The following is an 18,361-nucleotide window of genomic DNA, read 5'->3' on the forward strand; positions in this document are numbered from 1 at the left end:
AATTTTATTGCAAATGTTGTAGTGATAATATGAATGATGCATTGAAGGTGCCATCAATGATAGAATATGTGAAGTAATTAGCTGTGCATGTCGATGGTGCAAGTTATAGTTACCTATTGCTCCTTTATGTGGGTTCAATTCTTTTACATTTAGCTTTATTGCAGATATATTTTTCTTTGTCCTTGACTTCTACATAAGCATACTTTTAGATTATCTTTCTAATCTGAAGAGGTTGACAAACCATGCAGATGAATAAGAGGATGCTTGCTAATCACATGGGAGCCTAATCAACTGATTTACCCCAAGTAAACAATTATTGGACAGGCCAAGCTGATCTGCTGCACTGGACCTGTAACTGGACCTCCTGAGCCCTGCTGACCTCTGCTGGAGTGAGTTCCTGATCCCCAAGCGGTCCTACCCCAGGTTGTGAGCAGTGTACCGGCATTAGATATGATCCTGTGATGAAAGAAGAATTTCTGAAGTTTTGGGCTCTTTGGATCTGCAAACAAGTCCATAGACTTTGCTGCCCGTGATGACCACAAACACGAAACTCCGGTGAACACAACTTTTTGAGCAACACGACCTTCAGCAATGACCAGCAATGCAATATCTTCATTTCACTTTACATCAAGGATGGTCTATGGTGATTGTCAATGCAAAGCTCCAACAACGACCATCGATTACTCGTGACCAAATCCTCACGCTACAGTGATGACCATCAACGATGCTAGGCCTGCTTTTCATCCAACAGCAACGACCATCTGCGATGCTCTCCCTGCTCTTTGCTGCCTCCTCCACCGTAAAATGGACTCTTTGCACTGGACTTTGAGAAGGTAATTTGTTCAGCTGATCTAATTTGACCCCTTTATCTGGACTCTCCTGAATCGCGGTCAGACTGCACTTGTGACTTTCCCCTAGTCTAGCATCCTCAGATGACCGCGAGTTGCGCTTTTTTCCAATTTTGTATTTTTTTTAATATTGAATTTTGCCAACATCTAGCAACTCCCAGAACAATGTTTTATATGAAATGTGGCAAAAAAAAATCAAACACTGACACCATCAAAAGCCTGGCAGACAACACCAGTCCGACTGGCATTGCCAGCATTTGATATGTTCCGAAATGTTTCTTGCATAGCTCATAGGATTACTCATAGCAAAAGAAAAATTCATTTGGGGCTTGAAATTACGGATCAATTTATGAATACAAAAAAAATATAAATAAATACAGGATGCCAGAAGAGAGGTAATAGGTAAAAGCAGGAGTGTTGCAACACAATATTGAACTTAAATTGTGACACAGAATAGTGAATCCCAAAAAGATAATTTAAAATATCGATGCATGAAAAGAATGCACAAAGTAGCTTAAAAAAAGTCAAGATGTGCATGCAAATTACCATGAAGCTGGAGTAGGTAACTTGGGGCCCTACTCCACATAGGGTGCAATTTTCCTGTTTTTTTTTTTTTTGTCACAGCTCATTTTTAAATAGATGTGCCTTACGCAAACAGGGAAAGTGTGTCATATTACAGTTAAGGACATGCTCCCAGGGCCACCGCAAAGTCGCGCTGCTTCAAAGCCTGTCCGTTTTTAACAGAACAGGAGGCAACCTGCCTACACTTTAGAGAGGGATTAGAAATCCCTTAAGAGGTAGGTGAAGTGAGTGTCTGTGGGACCCCCTTTCCACCGTCCAAAGGGCTGCCATCAGGGGACATACTGACAGTGCACCACCTTTTTGTGGCGCACTTGCAGTGCATTTCCTGACACCTTTTTTACCTTTGTGTCTGCATTCATAATATGGCGCGGGCACAGAGGTAAAGAGATTCCTTCATCTGCATGGGGCCTTGCCTCATGTAAATGAGGGAATGCCCTCTTGGGATAGCACTGGCGCTACATGAGTACCAGCGCTATATGTATTATGGGAAGGACTGCACAAGTGTCTGCTGCCCCTTCTCTAATACCAAAGTGCCCTGGGAGCACACAAAGTGGGCGCACAAGTCCGTTGCACCCCAAGGGCACTATCTGTAATACGGTCCAGGTGTAATCTATAAAAGATCCCCATTATTCATTTCTAGCATTTACCATACCAGAGCTCTACATGGCTGGGTGGTTACACACACTGACAGCACTGCATGGAGAAAAACACAGGAGATGATGTGTTGACAGAGAATCATGCTATTTGAGCAGACAGAGAAGGATGCGTGTGCTAGATACAAATAGAGGAAGAGTACAACATCACACCAGGTAAGGAAGATGGGGACTACTCTTGAGTGAGCATAAAGCAAAGAAGCCTTAATTAACACACAATCTCAAATAATGAGCTTTAAATTATCAATCTCTGTTTGCTCACAGTATCATGAAAATTACAAAAAAATGTATAAATGTCAAAAGTTGTGAACCATTAAACAAAATTCAAATAGGAGAATACATAGGAAGTTGTGCATCACCTCAAAACTGACATTTATCTTGTATTGCTTCTTACATCCTTTGCCCACATGTGCACCACCTCTTTGTATCTCATAATTCCAACTCTTAATGTGTATTCCAGCTCTTTCCTCAGTTTTCAAGCCCCGAAGAGTTGCTGTGCACCAACATATGGTGGATGTTGTTATGGCAGGTGTCTCAGCTGAATGATGAAATGTTTGTAGGTGGTTTTCTAAGGGATGTTGGTACTGTTCTGTCTTTGTGCATCTCTCTGTTCTGCTATGGCTCAAAACAGTGTGTGCGCAGGTTGTGACATGTCTGTCGAACCACATGTCATGGAATCAAATGCTTTGTGAGCAGTTCTCTGTAAGGACTTCAATCAGAGGGCCTAATTCACAAAGGTAAACGTACACTTTTGTGTACGTTTACGATTGTTTAATATTCACTAAGGGATTTACATAGTTACGATTGCTGAGTTTCCGTGCATAAAAAGACTTTCATGAAACCTCTGTAGCCCAGTGGCAGTGGGTGTAGGTATGACAATGATACTGGAAGTTGTGTTTGATATTTAGATGTCTTCATCTTCTCTAGCTTGGTGCAGTGACAGCCCAATGTCCCTGCCTGAACTACATCTGTGGCCATGTGGGCGATTTGGGAAGCTGGATCTGTTAGAGACAAGTAGGAGTCCATGCTGCGTCTGCAATGTTCCATTGGTGACTTACCAGGAGTACTAACTCATGGGACTGAAGTGTAGATAGTGTTGTCCTCTGTGATTGATTCCTGCTAGAATGTGCCTTACATAATCTCTTCCAGTAGTAAGGTGGGAAGGTTTTTTTTTTTAGAAATTGGGTCTCTAGTTGGCAGTGGTTAGCACCCTGTCCAAGTAGGGACCCTCACTCTTGTCAGGGTGACTCAGTCTAGTGAGGGTAAGGGAGTCACACAGCTAAGATAACCCCTGCTCACCCCACTGGTTGTTTGGCTCAAGCAGCCAGGCGTATCTCAGAGGCAATGTGTAAAGTATGTGTACACCCACACTGTAACACAGTGAAAACACCACAAAAGGACTCCACAGCAGTTTAGTCAAATAGCCAATATTTATCTGAGTAAAACAAGACCAAAGAGACAAAAATGCAACATACACAAGTAAGAAATCACTTTTTAAAGGTTTAAATGAATCTTGATCCGTAGGAATCAATTGTTGTATCTTTTTAACACACAGTACCTGGTATGTGTTAAAAACAAAGACAATGCAGTCCCGGAGGAGGTGAGGCACCGAAAAGCAAATCAATACATTAGTTCCTTACTGACAGGGTAGGTGATGTATCGATTCTTTCCTTGCAGGTAAGGCGATGCATTGATCTCCCGACATGCAGCCTCTCGGTTCCTGACTGTGGTGTGGGGTTGGTGAGAAATTGACACCCCATGGACAATGCGTGGAAAATCCAGACATACTGTGGTGGTAAAGCCGCAGGGAAACAGGTGCTGCATTGGTTCTGTAGCCGCGAGACATGCACTGTGTCAATTCTTCAGCTGTCGGACAGGCGATGCATCAATGTTTCTGCTGCTAAGCGTCGGTGCGTGGATTTTCTTCTTCAGGTCACCAGCTGACACTTCCAAGGGCCAAGGGACTGGAGTTGGCGCCACTTGGCAAGTCAGGATTTTCAGCAGAAGAGCCCAGGCACTGGCCGATGAAGTTTTTAATGTTCCCAAGACTTCTCAACAGGAGGCAAGCTCAGTTCAAGTCTTTGCAGAACACTGGAAAGCATGATTTAGAAAGCAAAGTCCAGTCGTTTCACTCCCAGGACAGAAGCAGCCAGCAGCAAGCAGCAAGCCAGCACAACAAAGCAACAGGCTGAGTGGCAGTCCCTCCTCCGACAACCAATTCTTCTTCCTGGCAGAATGTCCTCAGTCCAGAAGTGTCATAAATTTGTGGGGTCAGAGGTACAGTACCAGTCCAGTTTCTGTCTTTGAAATAGGCAAACTTCAAAGAAAAGTCTTTGTAGTGCACAAGACCCTGCCTTTCCTGCCCTGGCCCCAGACACACCCCAGGGGGTTGGAGACTGCTTTAAGTACAGAGACACCCCTATTCAGGTGCAAGTGTCAGCTCTTCCCACCACTCTAGCTCAGGAAGACCCATCAGGATATGCAGGGCACAGCTCTGCTCCCTTTGGGTGACTGTCTAAAGTGAATTCACAAGCAACCCAACTGTCATCCTGACCCAGTGGTGTATTCCACAGACAGGCAGAGGCACAGGATGGTTAAGCAAGAAAATGCCCAGTTTCTAAAAGTGGCATTTTCAAACTAACAATCTAAAAACAAACTTTACCAAAAGATGTATTTTTAAATTTTGAGTTCAGAGACCCCAGACTCCATATCTCTATCTGATCCCAATAGGAAACTACACTTAAAGGACATCTCAATGCAATCCTCATGTTATCCTATGGGAGAGACAGGCCTTGCAATTGTGAAAAATAAATTTAGCAGTATTTCATTATCAGGACATGTAAAACACGCCATTACATGAACTACCTTTTAAATAAACTGCTCCCTGTCTATGAGGCTGCCCTGGGCCTACATTAGGGGTGACTTACATGTAGTAAAAGGGCCTGACAAGTGGGCCGACATTGTCAGGCCAAAATGGCAGCGCAAGACTGCACACACAGACACTGCAGTCTTCCCACTCATGTGGGTGGCACAATCAGTGCTGCAGGTCCACTACTAGCATTTGATTTATAGGCCCTGGGCACACGTGGTGCACTATATCTGGGACTTACTAGTAAATCAAATACGCCAGTCAGGGATAAACCAATCTCCAATATAATTTAGACACAGAGCACTTTAGCACTGGTCAGCAGTGGTAAAGTGCCCAGAGCCCTAAAGCCAGCAAAAACGAAATGCAGCACACAGTCAAAAAAGATCAGAGGCAAAATGTGTTGGGATAACCCTGCAAAAAGGGCCATTTCCAACAGTTTTCTATGCAAAATTCTCCTTCTGTGGCTCAAGCCTCTGTTACTCCAACTGCTAGCATCTCCCAGGTATGTACTTCAAGGAGATTCAAAGCTTGTACATTTCCTCAGTGATCGTGTTTGTCACACTCACAGATTTCCTTTCCTCATGCAGCCTCAAATTATCTTTGTGTTGGCCTCTGGCTTGGTAAGGGAGAACTTTCCAAAGAGCTTGCTACTTTCGGCCATGGGCTTCTTCACCGTATTTTGAGTACTGCATCGCTAAATTTGCTTTTCATCTTGCACAAAACAACTTACTGGGACTCCTGACTCCCATAGTGCTCCGCTGGCCTGCTTCTGAGAATAATTCAGGACCAGTGCACCTCTCAATTCTCAACTCGTACTGCGCCTGGCTCACTTCCTTGGTCACTGGTGTCATCACAGACTGCTCTTGCGACATTCGTAGTTTGTGAATGGTATCATATTGGCAAATTTGACTGTTTGTTTTGCAAGTGGAAGTGGTTGGGCCCCAGTGGACAAGGAATCAGAAACATTAGTAACGGAAGCAGACGCAACTCTTTTTGTTAATGTTCCCAATAGTCCTACCTAAGCTTCCTTCAAGAGAGTATAAAAAGAGGGGTTAAAAGTTGAAAGAACAAATTCGTTCTTAAATAGTCTGCCTTACGAAATATCTAAAAATCCTGTTGATTTGATGCGCCGATATCAAGTGTTAATTTTATATATTAATTTACCAGGTTTTATAGAACATGGACAAGGCCCAGAAAGGCATCAATGTGCTGTAAAGCGAGCAGGAAACAGAGGACATAGTGTAGCTTTACTCACTAATAAACTGGATATATTCAAGCAAATACACGTGGACAGAATGAAATAACATTATTTTTTAATGACAAATTCTTAAAGACACGAATAGTTTATGAACGAATAGGAGAAGGAACTTATATTACAAAACAGCAAAAATGAATAGTTGAGCTCATAACAGCGTGAGTTAGTCCTAGGGATCTTCAGGACTTCAGGGACTTCAGGTACTGTGTTACGGAAGTGGCCCGAGGACTCAAGGGGTATTTGAGCCCATTTTGTGATTCCCCTTGTCACATGCGAATTACAGAAGGGCCAGAGACACAGAGATCAGACGAGCACAGTTATCAGAGCCTAGGAATGATGGAAGCTCCATTGAAGACCAGGAAGTGGCTCCGGGATGATAATCGTTGGCAGAAGGTTTCTAGTCCAACATTCCAGTGTTCGTCTTTTACCTTCTGCCTTTGTCAATTTAGGACATTCTAGCCTTAGTGGGTGGACTCTACTAATTACACTTCTTCTTGGGGCTTCACTGGTTCTTAAAGACCATCTCCCTTTTTAAGTCGGTTCAGGACCTCTAGCAACCCTTACATGCTAATGAAGAAATGTCTTTGCAACCGTATCCAGGGTGTATAACTGACACTATGTCAGTGGGTTGCTAGGGACAGAGGAAGTGAATGTGTTTCGCTGTTTGAAAGATTTTTTAACCGGTCGGATGTATTTGCACATACATACTTTGTGGGTATTTTTGCAGCACACATTTATGAGCCTTATCTTTTGTGAGTGTGTAGTTCTGGGACTGGTCGGAAAGGAGCCTTTGTAAATGTTATTTGTTGACAGTCCAAACGCAGAGACAGCCCAAATGATACTGGAGAAGAGTGAAGTGAACTCTTTGAATACACTGATGACATTGAATAGTGGTTGAAAACACAGAACACAAAAAGAGGTATTTAGTACTGTATAGTGTCTCTTTGAAGTGGTGTCACACATAGAAGAAAAGTATTTCTGATTGCCTTCCACACACCGGTTGTACGTGTTAACTGCTCGCTTCCATCACTGGGCGTTCATACCTGCGGACTGTACTGCTGCTTCGCAGCTGAGCTTGCTCTATTCAAGTACAATTGCAAACAAACATACATGCACAGTATCAAGCCATGAACCCCCATCCCCTACCAGCACCCGGAGACAGAGTGATCATTAAAGCTGTCAGAGAATGGACTCACCCGTGAGAACAACCACTGAGACTAGGAATAGGGGATCAAGCGAAACAGGTCTGCCTATTCCACACTGGTAGCTCCCAGCATCTTCCGGCCTCAGCCCTTCCATGACCACAGTGAATGTCCTGGTGCTCGGTTCATCTCTGATGGTCACTCGGTCCTTCCGCACCTCTCGCTCAGACATGGATGTTTCAACAACTTTCTCACAGGACCAGCCTGGTCCTCGGCACCAGTATTTGGGAGAGTCTCGGTATTCGGCCTCATAGCTGCATTCAACGGACACCGACCCTCCACGGATACCTGTGACCTCACGTGAACCGGTCAGAGCCTGACCCCTGGCTTTAAAGAGAAATCACACAGTAAAACATGAGCAAGGGCGCCCTGTCCCCTCAATGTAATCATTCACATGTTAAAAATAGATTTCTACTTAAATTAGATATGTTCGTGAACTGTGTTGTATATCTTGAAAGAGCAATAAAAGGAAACAAAATACTGCAATTAGAATAAAATATGCTGCAGATAATGTAATCACTGGGCTGTGCAAGTTAAAACAACAATACTCTTCAGTAGTGGACCCGTGCTCCGTTACTACCGAGAGGCCCTGGAAGGTAGTTTTTGCGTCCAGCTGAAAGCCATTGAGAACAGTTACATGTGCAAGAGTTTTCTGAAACGCATGAGGTTGGGTTCTGCAATGAGGCGGGGATTCATGGCGCCTCTAAATGGTGTTCTGTTAATGAGGACATTATTTAGATAACCCAGCGCTCCAGCAATCTCACGGGGTATTTTTGGTTCTTTCCAGCCAAACCATCCCAGAGTGTGAGCCTTCGAGCATTGAAAGAAACCTAAATGGCCAGATGCCTTGTAATGATCACTCCACGCTGAATTCCTTTAATCCGTTTATACTTAATTTCTTCGCCCCGAGAGACAAGCGGAGGAGCCGACGCGTTCCATCTCCCTCCGGCGGCTTTTTCCGCATGCATTCTAAAAGCGAACTTTTACACACACGATCTTCAGTTCATGGTACGGTGCCCCGAGCGATCTACACATTGCTCAACACACTACATGTTATATATATATCCTACTTCTTAACAAGCCTGTATGTCCATTTATGCAGTGCTCACTTGAAGAATTTAATTGACCTCGGAGAAAATCATTAGACGAGACATCAGATAGAAACCTATAACCCATTCTGGAGTTCCTGTACTGTAAAGGTACAAAGAAGGTCCAGAGCAGAGGTGCTGAAATGATTCAAAAGGGACACACATTTTTAACCTCTTGTGTGCCTGAGATGAGCTGGTCTCGGCCTTGGCCACAGCTGACGTGTGCCGAGGACAAGACCAGTTCATCCTGCACCTGGCCCACAGGGGTGGGCGCTAGCTCCCACCACACCCCCCAGTTAGGGATGGAAGGGTAATCACTTCCCCTTCCACCCCGAGCCCCCCCTCTGCAATCTGATGAAGTTGGCACTCTCACAGCGTGCCATCATCATCAAACGCTGCCAGGGATGCCTTTCACGTAAATCCTTCTCCGGGGGGGTGGGAGAGGGTGTTTTGGGAGGGAAAACAGACACAGGGGGAAAGAAAAGAGTTTTCCCTTTACCCCTGTGCCTGGTTTCAAAGGATTCCTGCTCCACGATCATAAGCAAGGCCCGCGATCATGAAGCAGGAATACACCCACTAGGCACAAGGGATGTTTTTTTGTTTATTTTGGGAAGGGACCCCTTAGACAAAGGTCGCTCTGTGTTTCAGCCACCTCTGGGGCCTAGAACTGCCGTTTTTTTGGCCGATCTGCCCCCCGGGGGGTTGAAACCCACTAGGCACCAGGGATTATTTTATAATGATCTTTTAGGGCAGCAACCGCTTGGGCAAGGGTCGCTGCCCTAGGGGCAAGATTTTTTTGTATGTTTCGGCTCCCCCTGGGGCTAGATCGGCCATGTTTTCGAATGGGGGGCTGGAACCCACTAACCCCCATGAATAATTGTGTGTGTATGTGTGTGTGTTTATGTGCTTGTTGTTTCTTGGGGCCACCCCTTGGGCAAGGGTTGCCCCCTCAAAAGGGGCATATGACTGATGGCCATTTCTGCCCCCAAGATGCCAGAGATTTTTTTCTTTGTTTTTTGTGTGTGTTGGGGTCGCCCCTTTGGGAAGGGTTGCCCCCCCCCCAAAGGGGACACAGAACTGTGGGCCATCTCTGTCCCCCTTGGGGGCAGATTGGCAGATTTTTACAGGGATCTTGTGTGTGTGTGTTTTGTGTTAGGGGCGGCCCCTTTGGCAAGGGTCACCCCCCAAAGGGGGCACATTACTGATGGCCCTTTCTGCCCCCCTTGGGAGCAGATCAGCATATTTGTTTTAGGCCCATCTGCCTCCAAGGGGGCAGAAGACACCAGGGATTTGTTTAAGATTCATTTTTTTTGTGTGGGGTGTGGCCCCTTGGGCAAGTGTTACCCCCCAAGGGGGGCACACAGCTGTTGGGGGGCAGGTCGGCCTATTTGTTGTAGACCCATCTGTCACCAAGAGGGGCAGAAGTCACCAAGACACCAGGGATTTTTTTAAAGTTTTATTTTTTTGTGTGTGTGGGGGCCCATTGGGCAAGGGTCACCCCCCAAGGGGGACATACAACTGTTGGCCATTTCTGCTCTCCTTGGGGGCAGTTCAGCCTATTTCTTGGGGGCAGAACCCACTTAGGCACCAGGGATCTTGGGTGTGTGTGTGTTTTGTGTTTGGGGCGGCCACTTTGGCCAGGGTCACCCGCCCAAAGGAGGCACATTACTGATGGCCATGTCTTCCCCCCTTGGGGGAAGATTGGCCTATTTGTTTTAGGCCCATCTGCCTCTAAGTGGGGCAAAAGACACCAGGGATTTTTTAAAGTTTTTTTTGTGTGGGGGTGGCCCCTTGGGCAAGCGTCACCCCCAAAGGGGGGCACAAAACTGTTGGCCATTTCTGCCCCACTTGGGGGCAGATCGGCCTATTTTGTGTAGGCCCATCTGCCCTCAGTGAGGGCAGATACTACTAGACACCAAGGAAAATGTCTAAATGTTTAGTGGCGGGGTGTTTGTCAACTGGCGAAGTATTTGCATTTGTGATTCTAACAGTTTATTTCTCCCTTTTGTTCTAGCTCAAAGCTTTTGCTTCCTTTGTTGTGGGTCCTTGCGGTTTTAGCAGTGGTTTGAGTAGTTGCATTTTTAAGGTAAGAAAAAACAATTTACTCCAAAAGAGTATTGTTGCCATGCATGAATGACATGTTTGTAGGTGGTGTACTAAATGCAGGATTGTGTGTAAAATTGTCCTTAGATTTGTGCACAATGATATTTGTGTTGTCTTATGTCTAATTTTCTTTTCTTTTTTTCTTTTTAGTGGGATATCATTGGTGATTGCTGTGTCGGTGCAGAGTAGTTGCTGGCGAGTCTAGCTTTTTCAGGCAAGTCAGTGGTCTAGTTTTGGGGTACATAACTCTTTTTGATAAACCACACTTTGTCTATTACTTATTTTAGACAGTGCTGGTTGTTGTCGGCACATTTGTCAAGTTACACTTCTTAGAAAGTATCATGGCTAGCAGCAGAGTGACTGCTCAGTAGGTTGTTGGTATGCTTTTTGAGTCATCTTATCATGATTTTGAGACTGACTCTGCATCTGAGGCAGAGGAGGAAGTGAGATATTCTGGCAGTGAATTTTCAGTTCGAGAGGAATCTTCTGATGAGGAAGCCACTCTCTGTGCAGATGAAGGGCCTGTTTTAGAGGAGGACACTGATGTGCCAATAGTGCAGCAGCCTGAGACTGAAAGGTTTCCCATTGGAAGACCTGAACTCTGGGTTGCCCCAAACACGAAGCAGCCAGAGTTGCCTGCCTTTACTGGTCGCCCAGGGTGTAGAGTGAATATAGAAAACGTATTGCCAGTCAATTTCTTTCAGTTGTTTATGGACAGTGTATTTTTGGAAGAGATTGTTGAGCAGACTAATATGATTGTGAAGCAGTGTTTGAGGGACAAATCTGCCAGACTTAGGCCACTATCTAGAGCTCTCCAGTGGATTCCCACCAATCTGGAAGAGTTGATAAAGTTCTTGGGTTTGACTTTTTTGCCGTCACTGGCTTCTTATTGGTCTACTAGTCCTTTGATGGTAACGGCTATATTTCCTGCAACCATGGCTCGTAATCGGTATTTGCTTCTTCTTCTGATGCTGCATTTTGTTGACAGTGCTTTAGCCGCGCCATAAGATCACCCTGATTCTGACCGTCTTTTTAAGATTAGGCCTGTCCTTGATCATTTTGTAGATTGGTATTCAGACGTCTATGTTCCAGGGAAAGAAATATCTGTAGATGGGTCTTTGGTCCTGTTCAAGGGGCGTTTGGTTTTTAAGCAGTACATTCCTAGCAAGAGGGCACGGTATGGAATTATTAAGATATAAATGCTGTCTGAAAGTAGTACCGGATATGTTTATAATTTTCGGGTCCACACTGGTAGGAATTCCAGTATTGACCCCCCTGGTTGTCCGTCCAGTTTTGAGTTAGTAAGAAAATTGTGTGGGAACTTGGTAGATGACTGTTTTACAAAGGTCACCATTTCTATGTACCCGGTGGAGTCCCCAAAGCAGAGTCAGCCTAAAAATGTATTAAAAAAATTGTGCTTATCAACTTGCTGTGCTATCGCCTCAATCTCTACCCATTTTTGCCCTTTTCCTGTTGCAGTCACCTGGGCCACCCACACAAGTGAGGTATCATTTTTAGCGGCAGACCAAGGGGAATATTGGGTAGTGGGGAATTTGTACGGGCACAGTGATCCTACCAAGAAAAGTGTGGAAAATGGGACTGTTTAAGCTATAATTGAGGTTTGCAGAGTAGCCTGGGTAAGAAAATGTTGGGGGATCCACAGAAGCCACACCTCCCTGGACTTCTCCGGGTGTTTAGTTTTAAAAAATGTCTGAATTTGGTAGGTTTCCCTAGATGGCCGCCGCACCTGGGACCAAAAATGCAGCCACCTGAAAAAACAGGTAGTTTTGTAATAGATCATTTTGATGTGTCCATGTTGTGTTTTGGGGCATTTCCTAACATGGGTACTGAGTCTACCCACACAAGTGAGGTACCATTTTTTTCGGGAGACCTAGGCGAATTTGGCGAGTTTGTGGCTCCCCTCAGATTCCAGAACTTTACGTCACCGAAATGTGAGGAAAAACTGTTTTCTTTTCCCAATTTTGAGGTTTGCAAAGGATTCTGGCCAATAGAACATGGTGAGAGCCACACAAGTCACCCCATTCTATATTCCACCAGGTGTCTAGTTTTCAAAAATACACAGGTTTGGTAGGTTTCCCTAGGTGCCGGCTGAGCTAAAGGCCAAAATCTACAGGTAGGCACTTTGCAAAAAACACCTCGGTTTTCTTTCAAAAAATTGGATGTGTCCACATTGCGCTTTGGGGCATTTCCTGTTGCGGGTGCTAGGCCTACCCACACAAGTGAGGTACCATTTTTATCGGGAGACTTGTGGGAATGCTGGGTGGATGGAAATTTGTGGCTACTCTCAGATTCCAGAAATGTTTATCACTGAAATGTGAGGTAAAAGTGTTTTTTGTGCCAAATTTTGAGGTTTGCAAAGAATTCTGGGTAACAGAACCTGGTGAGAGCCCCACAAGTCACCCCATTCTGAATTTCCCTAGGTGTCTAGTTTTAAAAAATATACAGGTTTGCTAGGTTTCCCTAGCTGCCAGCTGAGCTAGAGGCCAAAATCCACAGCTAGGCATCTTGCAAAAAACAGGTCAGTTTTCTTTGGGAAAATGTGACGTGTCCATGTTGTGTTTTGGGGCATTTTCTGTCGCGAGCACTAGGCCTACCCACACATGCGAGGTACCATTTTTATTGGGAGACCTGGAGGAACGTTGGTTAGAAGGAAGTAAGTGTATTCTCTCAGATTCCTGAACTTTCCATCACCGAAATATAAGTAAAAAGTGTTTTTTTTTGGCCAAATTTTGAGGTTTGCAAAGTATTCTGGGTAATAGAACCTAGAGAGAGCCCCACAAGTCACCCCATTCTGAATTTCCCTAGGTGTTTAGTTTTAAAAAATATACAGGTTTGCTAGGTTTCCCTAGCTGCCAGCTGAGCTAGAGGCCAAAACCCACAGCTAGGCATCTTGCAAAAAACAGGTCAGTGTTCTTTGGGAAAATGTGATGTGTCCATGTTGTGTTTTGGGGCATTTTCTGTCGCGAGCACTAGGCCTACCCACACATGCGAGGTACCATTTTTATCGGGAAACTTGTGGGAATGCTGGGTGGATGGAAATTTGTGGCTACTCTCAGATTCCAGAAATTTTTATCACCGAAATGTGAGGTAAAAGTGTTTTTTGTGCCAAATTCTGAGGTTTGCAAAGAATTCTGGGTAACAGAACCTGGTGAGAGCCCCACAAGTCACCCCATTCTGAATTTCCCTAGGTGTCTAGTTTAAAAAAATATATAGGTTTGCTAGTTTTCCCTAAGTGCCGGCTGAGCTAGAGGCCAAAATCCACAGTTAGGAACTTTGCAATAAACAAGTCCGTTTTCTATGGGAAAATGTGATGTGTCCATGTTGTGTTTTGGGGCATTTCCTGTCGCGGGCATTAGGCCTTCCCACACAAGTGAGGTACCATTTTTATTGGGAGACCTGGAGGAACGCTGGTTAGAAGGAAGTAAGTGTCTTGTCTCAGATTCCTGAACTTTCCATCACCGAAATATAAGGAAAAAGTGTTATTTTGGCCAAAATTTGGGGTTTGCAAAGTATTCTGGGTAATAGAACCTAGAGAGAGCCCCACAAGTCACCCCATTCTGAATTTCCCTAGGTGTTTAGTTTTAAAAAATATACAGGTTTGCTAGGTTTCCCTAGCTGCCAGCTGAGCTAGAGGCCAAAATCCACAGTTAGGCACTTTGCAAAAAACAGGTCAGTTTTCTTTGGAAGAATGTGATATGTCCATGTTGTGTTTTGGGGCATTTCCTTTCCTGGGCACTAGGCCTAACCACACAAGTGAGGTACAATTTTTATTGGGAGACTTTGGGGAATGCTGGGTGGAAGGAAATGTGTGGCTCCTCTCAGATTCCAGAACTTTCTATCACCGAAATGTGAGGAAAATGTGTTTTTTTTCTCCAAATTATGAGGTTTGCAAAGGATTCTGGGTAACAGAACCTGGCGAGATTCCCACAAGTCAACCCATTCTGAATTCCCCTAGGTGTCTAGTTTTTAAAACTGCACAGGTGTGGTAGGTTTCCCTAGGTGCCGGATGAGCTAGAGGCCAAAATCCACAGTTAGGAACTTTGCAATAAACAAGTCAGTTTTCTATGGGAAAATGTGATGTGTCCATGTTGTGTTTTGGGGCATTTACTGTCGCGGGCATTAGGCCTTCCCACACAAGTGAGGTACCATTTTTATTGGGAGACCTGGAGGAACGCTGGTTAGAAGGAAGTAAGTGTCTTGTCTCAGATTCCTGAACTTTCCATCACCGAAATATAAGGAAAAAGTGTTTTTTTGGCCAAATTTTGGGGTTTGCAAAGTATTCTGGGTAATAGAACCTAGAGAGAGCCCCACAAGTCACCCCATTCTGAATTTCCCTAGGTGTTTAGTTTTAAAAAATATACAGGTTTGCTAGGTTTCCCTAGCTGCCAGCTGAGCTAGAGGCCAAAATCCACAGTTAGGCACTTTGCAAAAAACAGGTCAGTTTTCTTTGGAAGAATGTGATATGTCCATGTTGTGTTTTGGGGCATTTCCTTTCCTGGGCACTAGGCCTAACCACACAAGTGAGGTACAATTTTTATTGGGAGACTTTGGGGAATGCTGGGTGGAAGGAAATGTGTGGCTCCTCTCAGATTCCAGAACTTTCTATCACCGAAATGTGAGGAAAATGTGTTTTTTTTCTCCAAATTATGAGGTTTGCAAAGGATTCTGGGTAACAGAACCTGGCGAGATTCCCACAAGTCAACCCATTCTGAATTCCCCTAGGTGTCTAGTTTTTAAAACTGCACAGGTGTGGTAGGTTTCCCTAGGTGCCGGATGAGCTAGAGGCCAAAATCCACAGCTAGGCACTTTCCAAAAAACACGTCAGATTTCAATGTAAAAATGTAATGTGTTCATGTTGCGTTTGCTGTTGGCGGCATTAGGCCTAACCATACAAGTAAGGTACAATTTTTATCGGGAGACTTCGGGGAACACAGAATAGAAGAACAAGCGTAAGTGCCCCTTGTCTTTCTCTACTTTTTTTCCTTCAAAATGTAAGACAGTGTGCAAAAAAGATGTCTATTTGAGAAATGCCCTGTAATTCACATGCTAACATGGGGACCCCGAAATTCAGAGATGTGCAAATAACCACTGCTTCTCAACACCTTATCTTGTGCCCATTTTGGAAATACAAAGGTTTCCTTGATACCTATTTTTGACTCTTTATATTTTACCAAATAAATTGCTGTATACCCGATAGACAATGAAAACCCATTGCAAGGTGCAGCTCATTTATTGCCTCTGGGTATCTAGGGTTCTTGATGAACCTACAAGCCCTGTATATCCCTGCAACCAGAAGAGTCCATCAGACGTGACGGTATATTGCTTTTGAAAATCTGACATGCAGGAAAAAATGTTACAGAGTAAAACGTGGAAAGAAATGGCTGGTGATTTCACCTAAATTTCAATATTTTTTGTATTTCAGCTGTTACTTTCTGTCGGAAAACCATGTAGGATCTACACAAATGACCCCTTGCTGAATTCAGAATGTTGTCTACTTTTTAGAAATGTTTAGGTGTCTGGGATCCAACATTGGTTTCATACCCATTTCTGTCACTAACTGGGAGGAGGCTAAAAGCACAAAAAATAGTAAATATGGGGTATGTCCCAGTAAAATGCCAAAATTGTGTTAAAAAATTTGTTTTTCTGATTCAAGTCTGCCTGTTCTTGAAAGCTGGGAAGATGGTGATTGTAGCACAGCAAACCCTTTGTTGATGCAATTTTTAGGGAAAAAACACATGCTTTCTTCTTGAGCACTTTTTCCATTTATTTGTAAAAAAAAAAATGAAATTTTAGCTGCATTTTGGCAAATTTCTTGGTCTCCTCCATGGGAACCCACAAACTCTGGGTACCTTTAGAATCCCTAGGATGTTAGAAAAAAATGACACAAATTTGGCGTGGGTAGCTTATGTGGATAAAATGTTATGAGGGCCTAAGTACAAACTGCCCAAAATAGCCCCAAAAATGCCTTGCAACTGAGGGGGAAAAGGCCTCGCAGTAAAGGGGTTAAAAAAATGTATGGCTAATTCAGAAAATCAGTTGCATACCCAAGTTCAACTTAGTGGTGAAAAAAGTGTCATCTGTCTACAACACACTGTGATAAAAGCACTGACAATACGGATCCCAAGACCCAACACTACTAGCGTCTTCTCACCTGCTGTGAATGCTAAGCACAGACTATTCTGTGTAGTAATTCACACACAGTAAGATACTTGCAAAAAAGAGCCCTACATGTGACAAGCAGACTAATACATGAGCATAAATCAGGGATTGTTCATATAGAAGCACAGTGCTTAATATCAGAAGGGTCAAATATATAATCTGTGTATTGTTACCATCTGAGGAAACCTATGCACTCAACATTAAGCATACTTTCACACAATGGGGTGGGAATACATATGGCTAGTCATAGAAAAGATCAAATTTGGTCCAGATTTTCCTAGCTGCGTCCAATGATGCCAGCGAGCTGGAAACACGAAAGAGGTACTAGATAGGGATGCCCTCAGCCCAAGATACTGTTTGCATTATCTATGGATCAACTAGCAGGTAAGGCATACCAAATTGTAGGTCGATGGAGGGGGTTTAGGTGGGGGAAGAGCTGGGTGATAAAACCCATGTGGTATTGATATATGCTAATGATATAGTGGAGCACTGAAGACACCAGAACTAATTAGTTCATCTTCTCTACAGGGAACTGGTCAGGTTCAAGGATGTATCAGCCCTACTGACTAACTGGGGATAACACAGTTAAACACATTTCAGAGTCTTCAATACCTGCATGAGCATGCCCTTTAGGATTTAGGAACATACTGGGAAACAGCATCTTCTATTACTTAGACATAAAAGGTATTAATAATAGCCAGCTCGTTAAATAGGGGAGGAGTTCTGGGGACTGATAGGCTCAGGAGAATTCTGGAAAACACTACCATTTTATATCATGGGAAAGATCTTAGTGGCTAAGATGGTCTTTACACACTGCAGACCTCTATATGACCAATGCCAGTTAAACTATTCAAGTAATTGGACATGCTTATGTGCTCTCTAGTCTAGGCATGCAAATGCAGCTGGCTTAAACTGACCACTCCTATGTTCTTGCTCTGTGGGCTGTATATGTACTATTAAGTATAAAACATGTTTTCTTACATGGAAAAGGCACAGTTCCTTTCCACGGGTCATTGCAGTGCATTTAAACTGGAGCCCAGCCAGTACGGATACCTTTGTCAAATATGTGAGTTGTGTAAATACACACTGCAGCCCACCTATGAGTTTTACATTTCCATGCCTGTGATGCACTTTAGACACCATTTAATATGGAATTATATGAAGAAGTTAAATAGGCTACTAGGGAGTTCCACTATACAGCACATGGTACTGCGGGGAAGAACAGGTACTATTAGCATTAGTAGGTAAAATGCACATAGTTCTAATACCACCAAAAACAGGGTCTGGCAATAGTGAAGAAAAGGCAGATTTGTTGCAAACTACAAACCTAGCTATCCTACTAACAGAAAATTGTTGCCTGAACCAAATCACTTGGCATCATCCATAACAGGTGTTTAAACTACAGAAATATCAAACCTTCCATTCCAACCTGACTTTTAAAATGTCATACAACCCCTAGTCTTCTCCAGACTGGACTATGTGAATGCACTATTCACAGGAGTCCCCAAAATGGAAATAGTTTCAGATTAAACTATGCTCAATATGGCAACAAGAATTGCACCTGGAGTAAGGTGCGTCCAT

General features: G+C 43.9%; 1 protein-coding gene across 3 annotated transcripts in view; it reads right to left on the reverse strand.

Moving 5' to 3' along the window:
- The window catches only part of LOC138261031 (protein CD300H-like), a 157,338-nt gene that overhangs the window by 129,376 nt on the left and 9,601 nt on the right, over positions 1-18,361 (reverse strand). For all 3 annotated transcript variants that reach the window (XM_069209757.1, XM_069209681.1, XM_069209842.1), the window contains exon 2: positions 7,404-7,736. In XM_069209757.1, coding sequence (XP_069065858.1) covers positions 7,404-7,736 — 333 coding nt within the window. The remainder of the gene's footprint in view (positions 1-7,403; positions 7,737-18,361) is intronic.

The sequence above is a fragment of the Pleurodeles waltl genome, chromosome 1_1, assembly GCF_031143425.1.
Source record: "Pleurodeles waltl isolate 20211129_DDA chromosome 1_1, aPleWal1.hap1.20221129, whole genome shotgun sequence".
NCBI classification, from domain to species: domain Eukaryota; kingdom Metazoa; phylum Chordata; class Amphibia; order Caudata; family Salamandridae; genus Pleurodeles; species Pleurodeles waltl.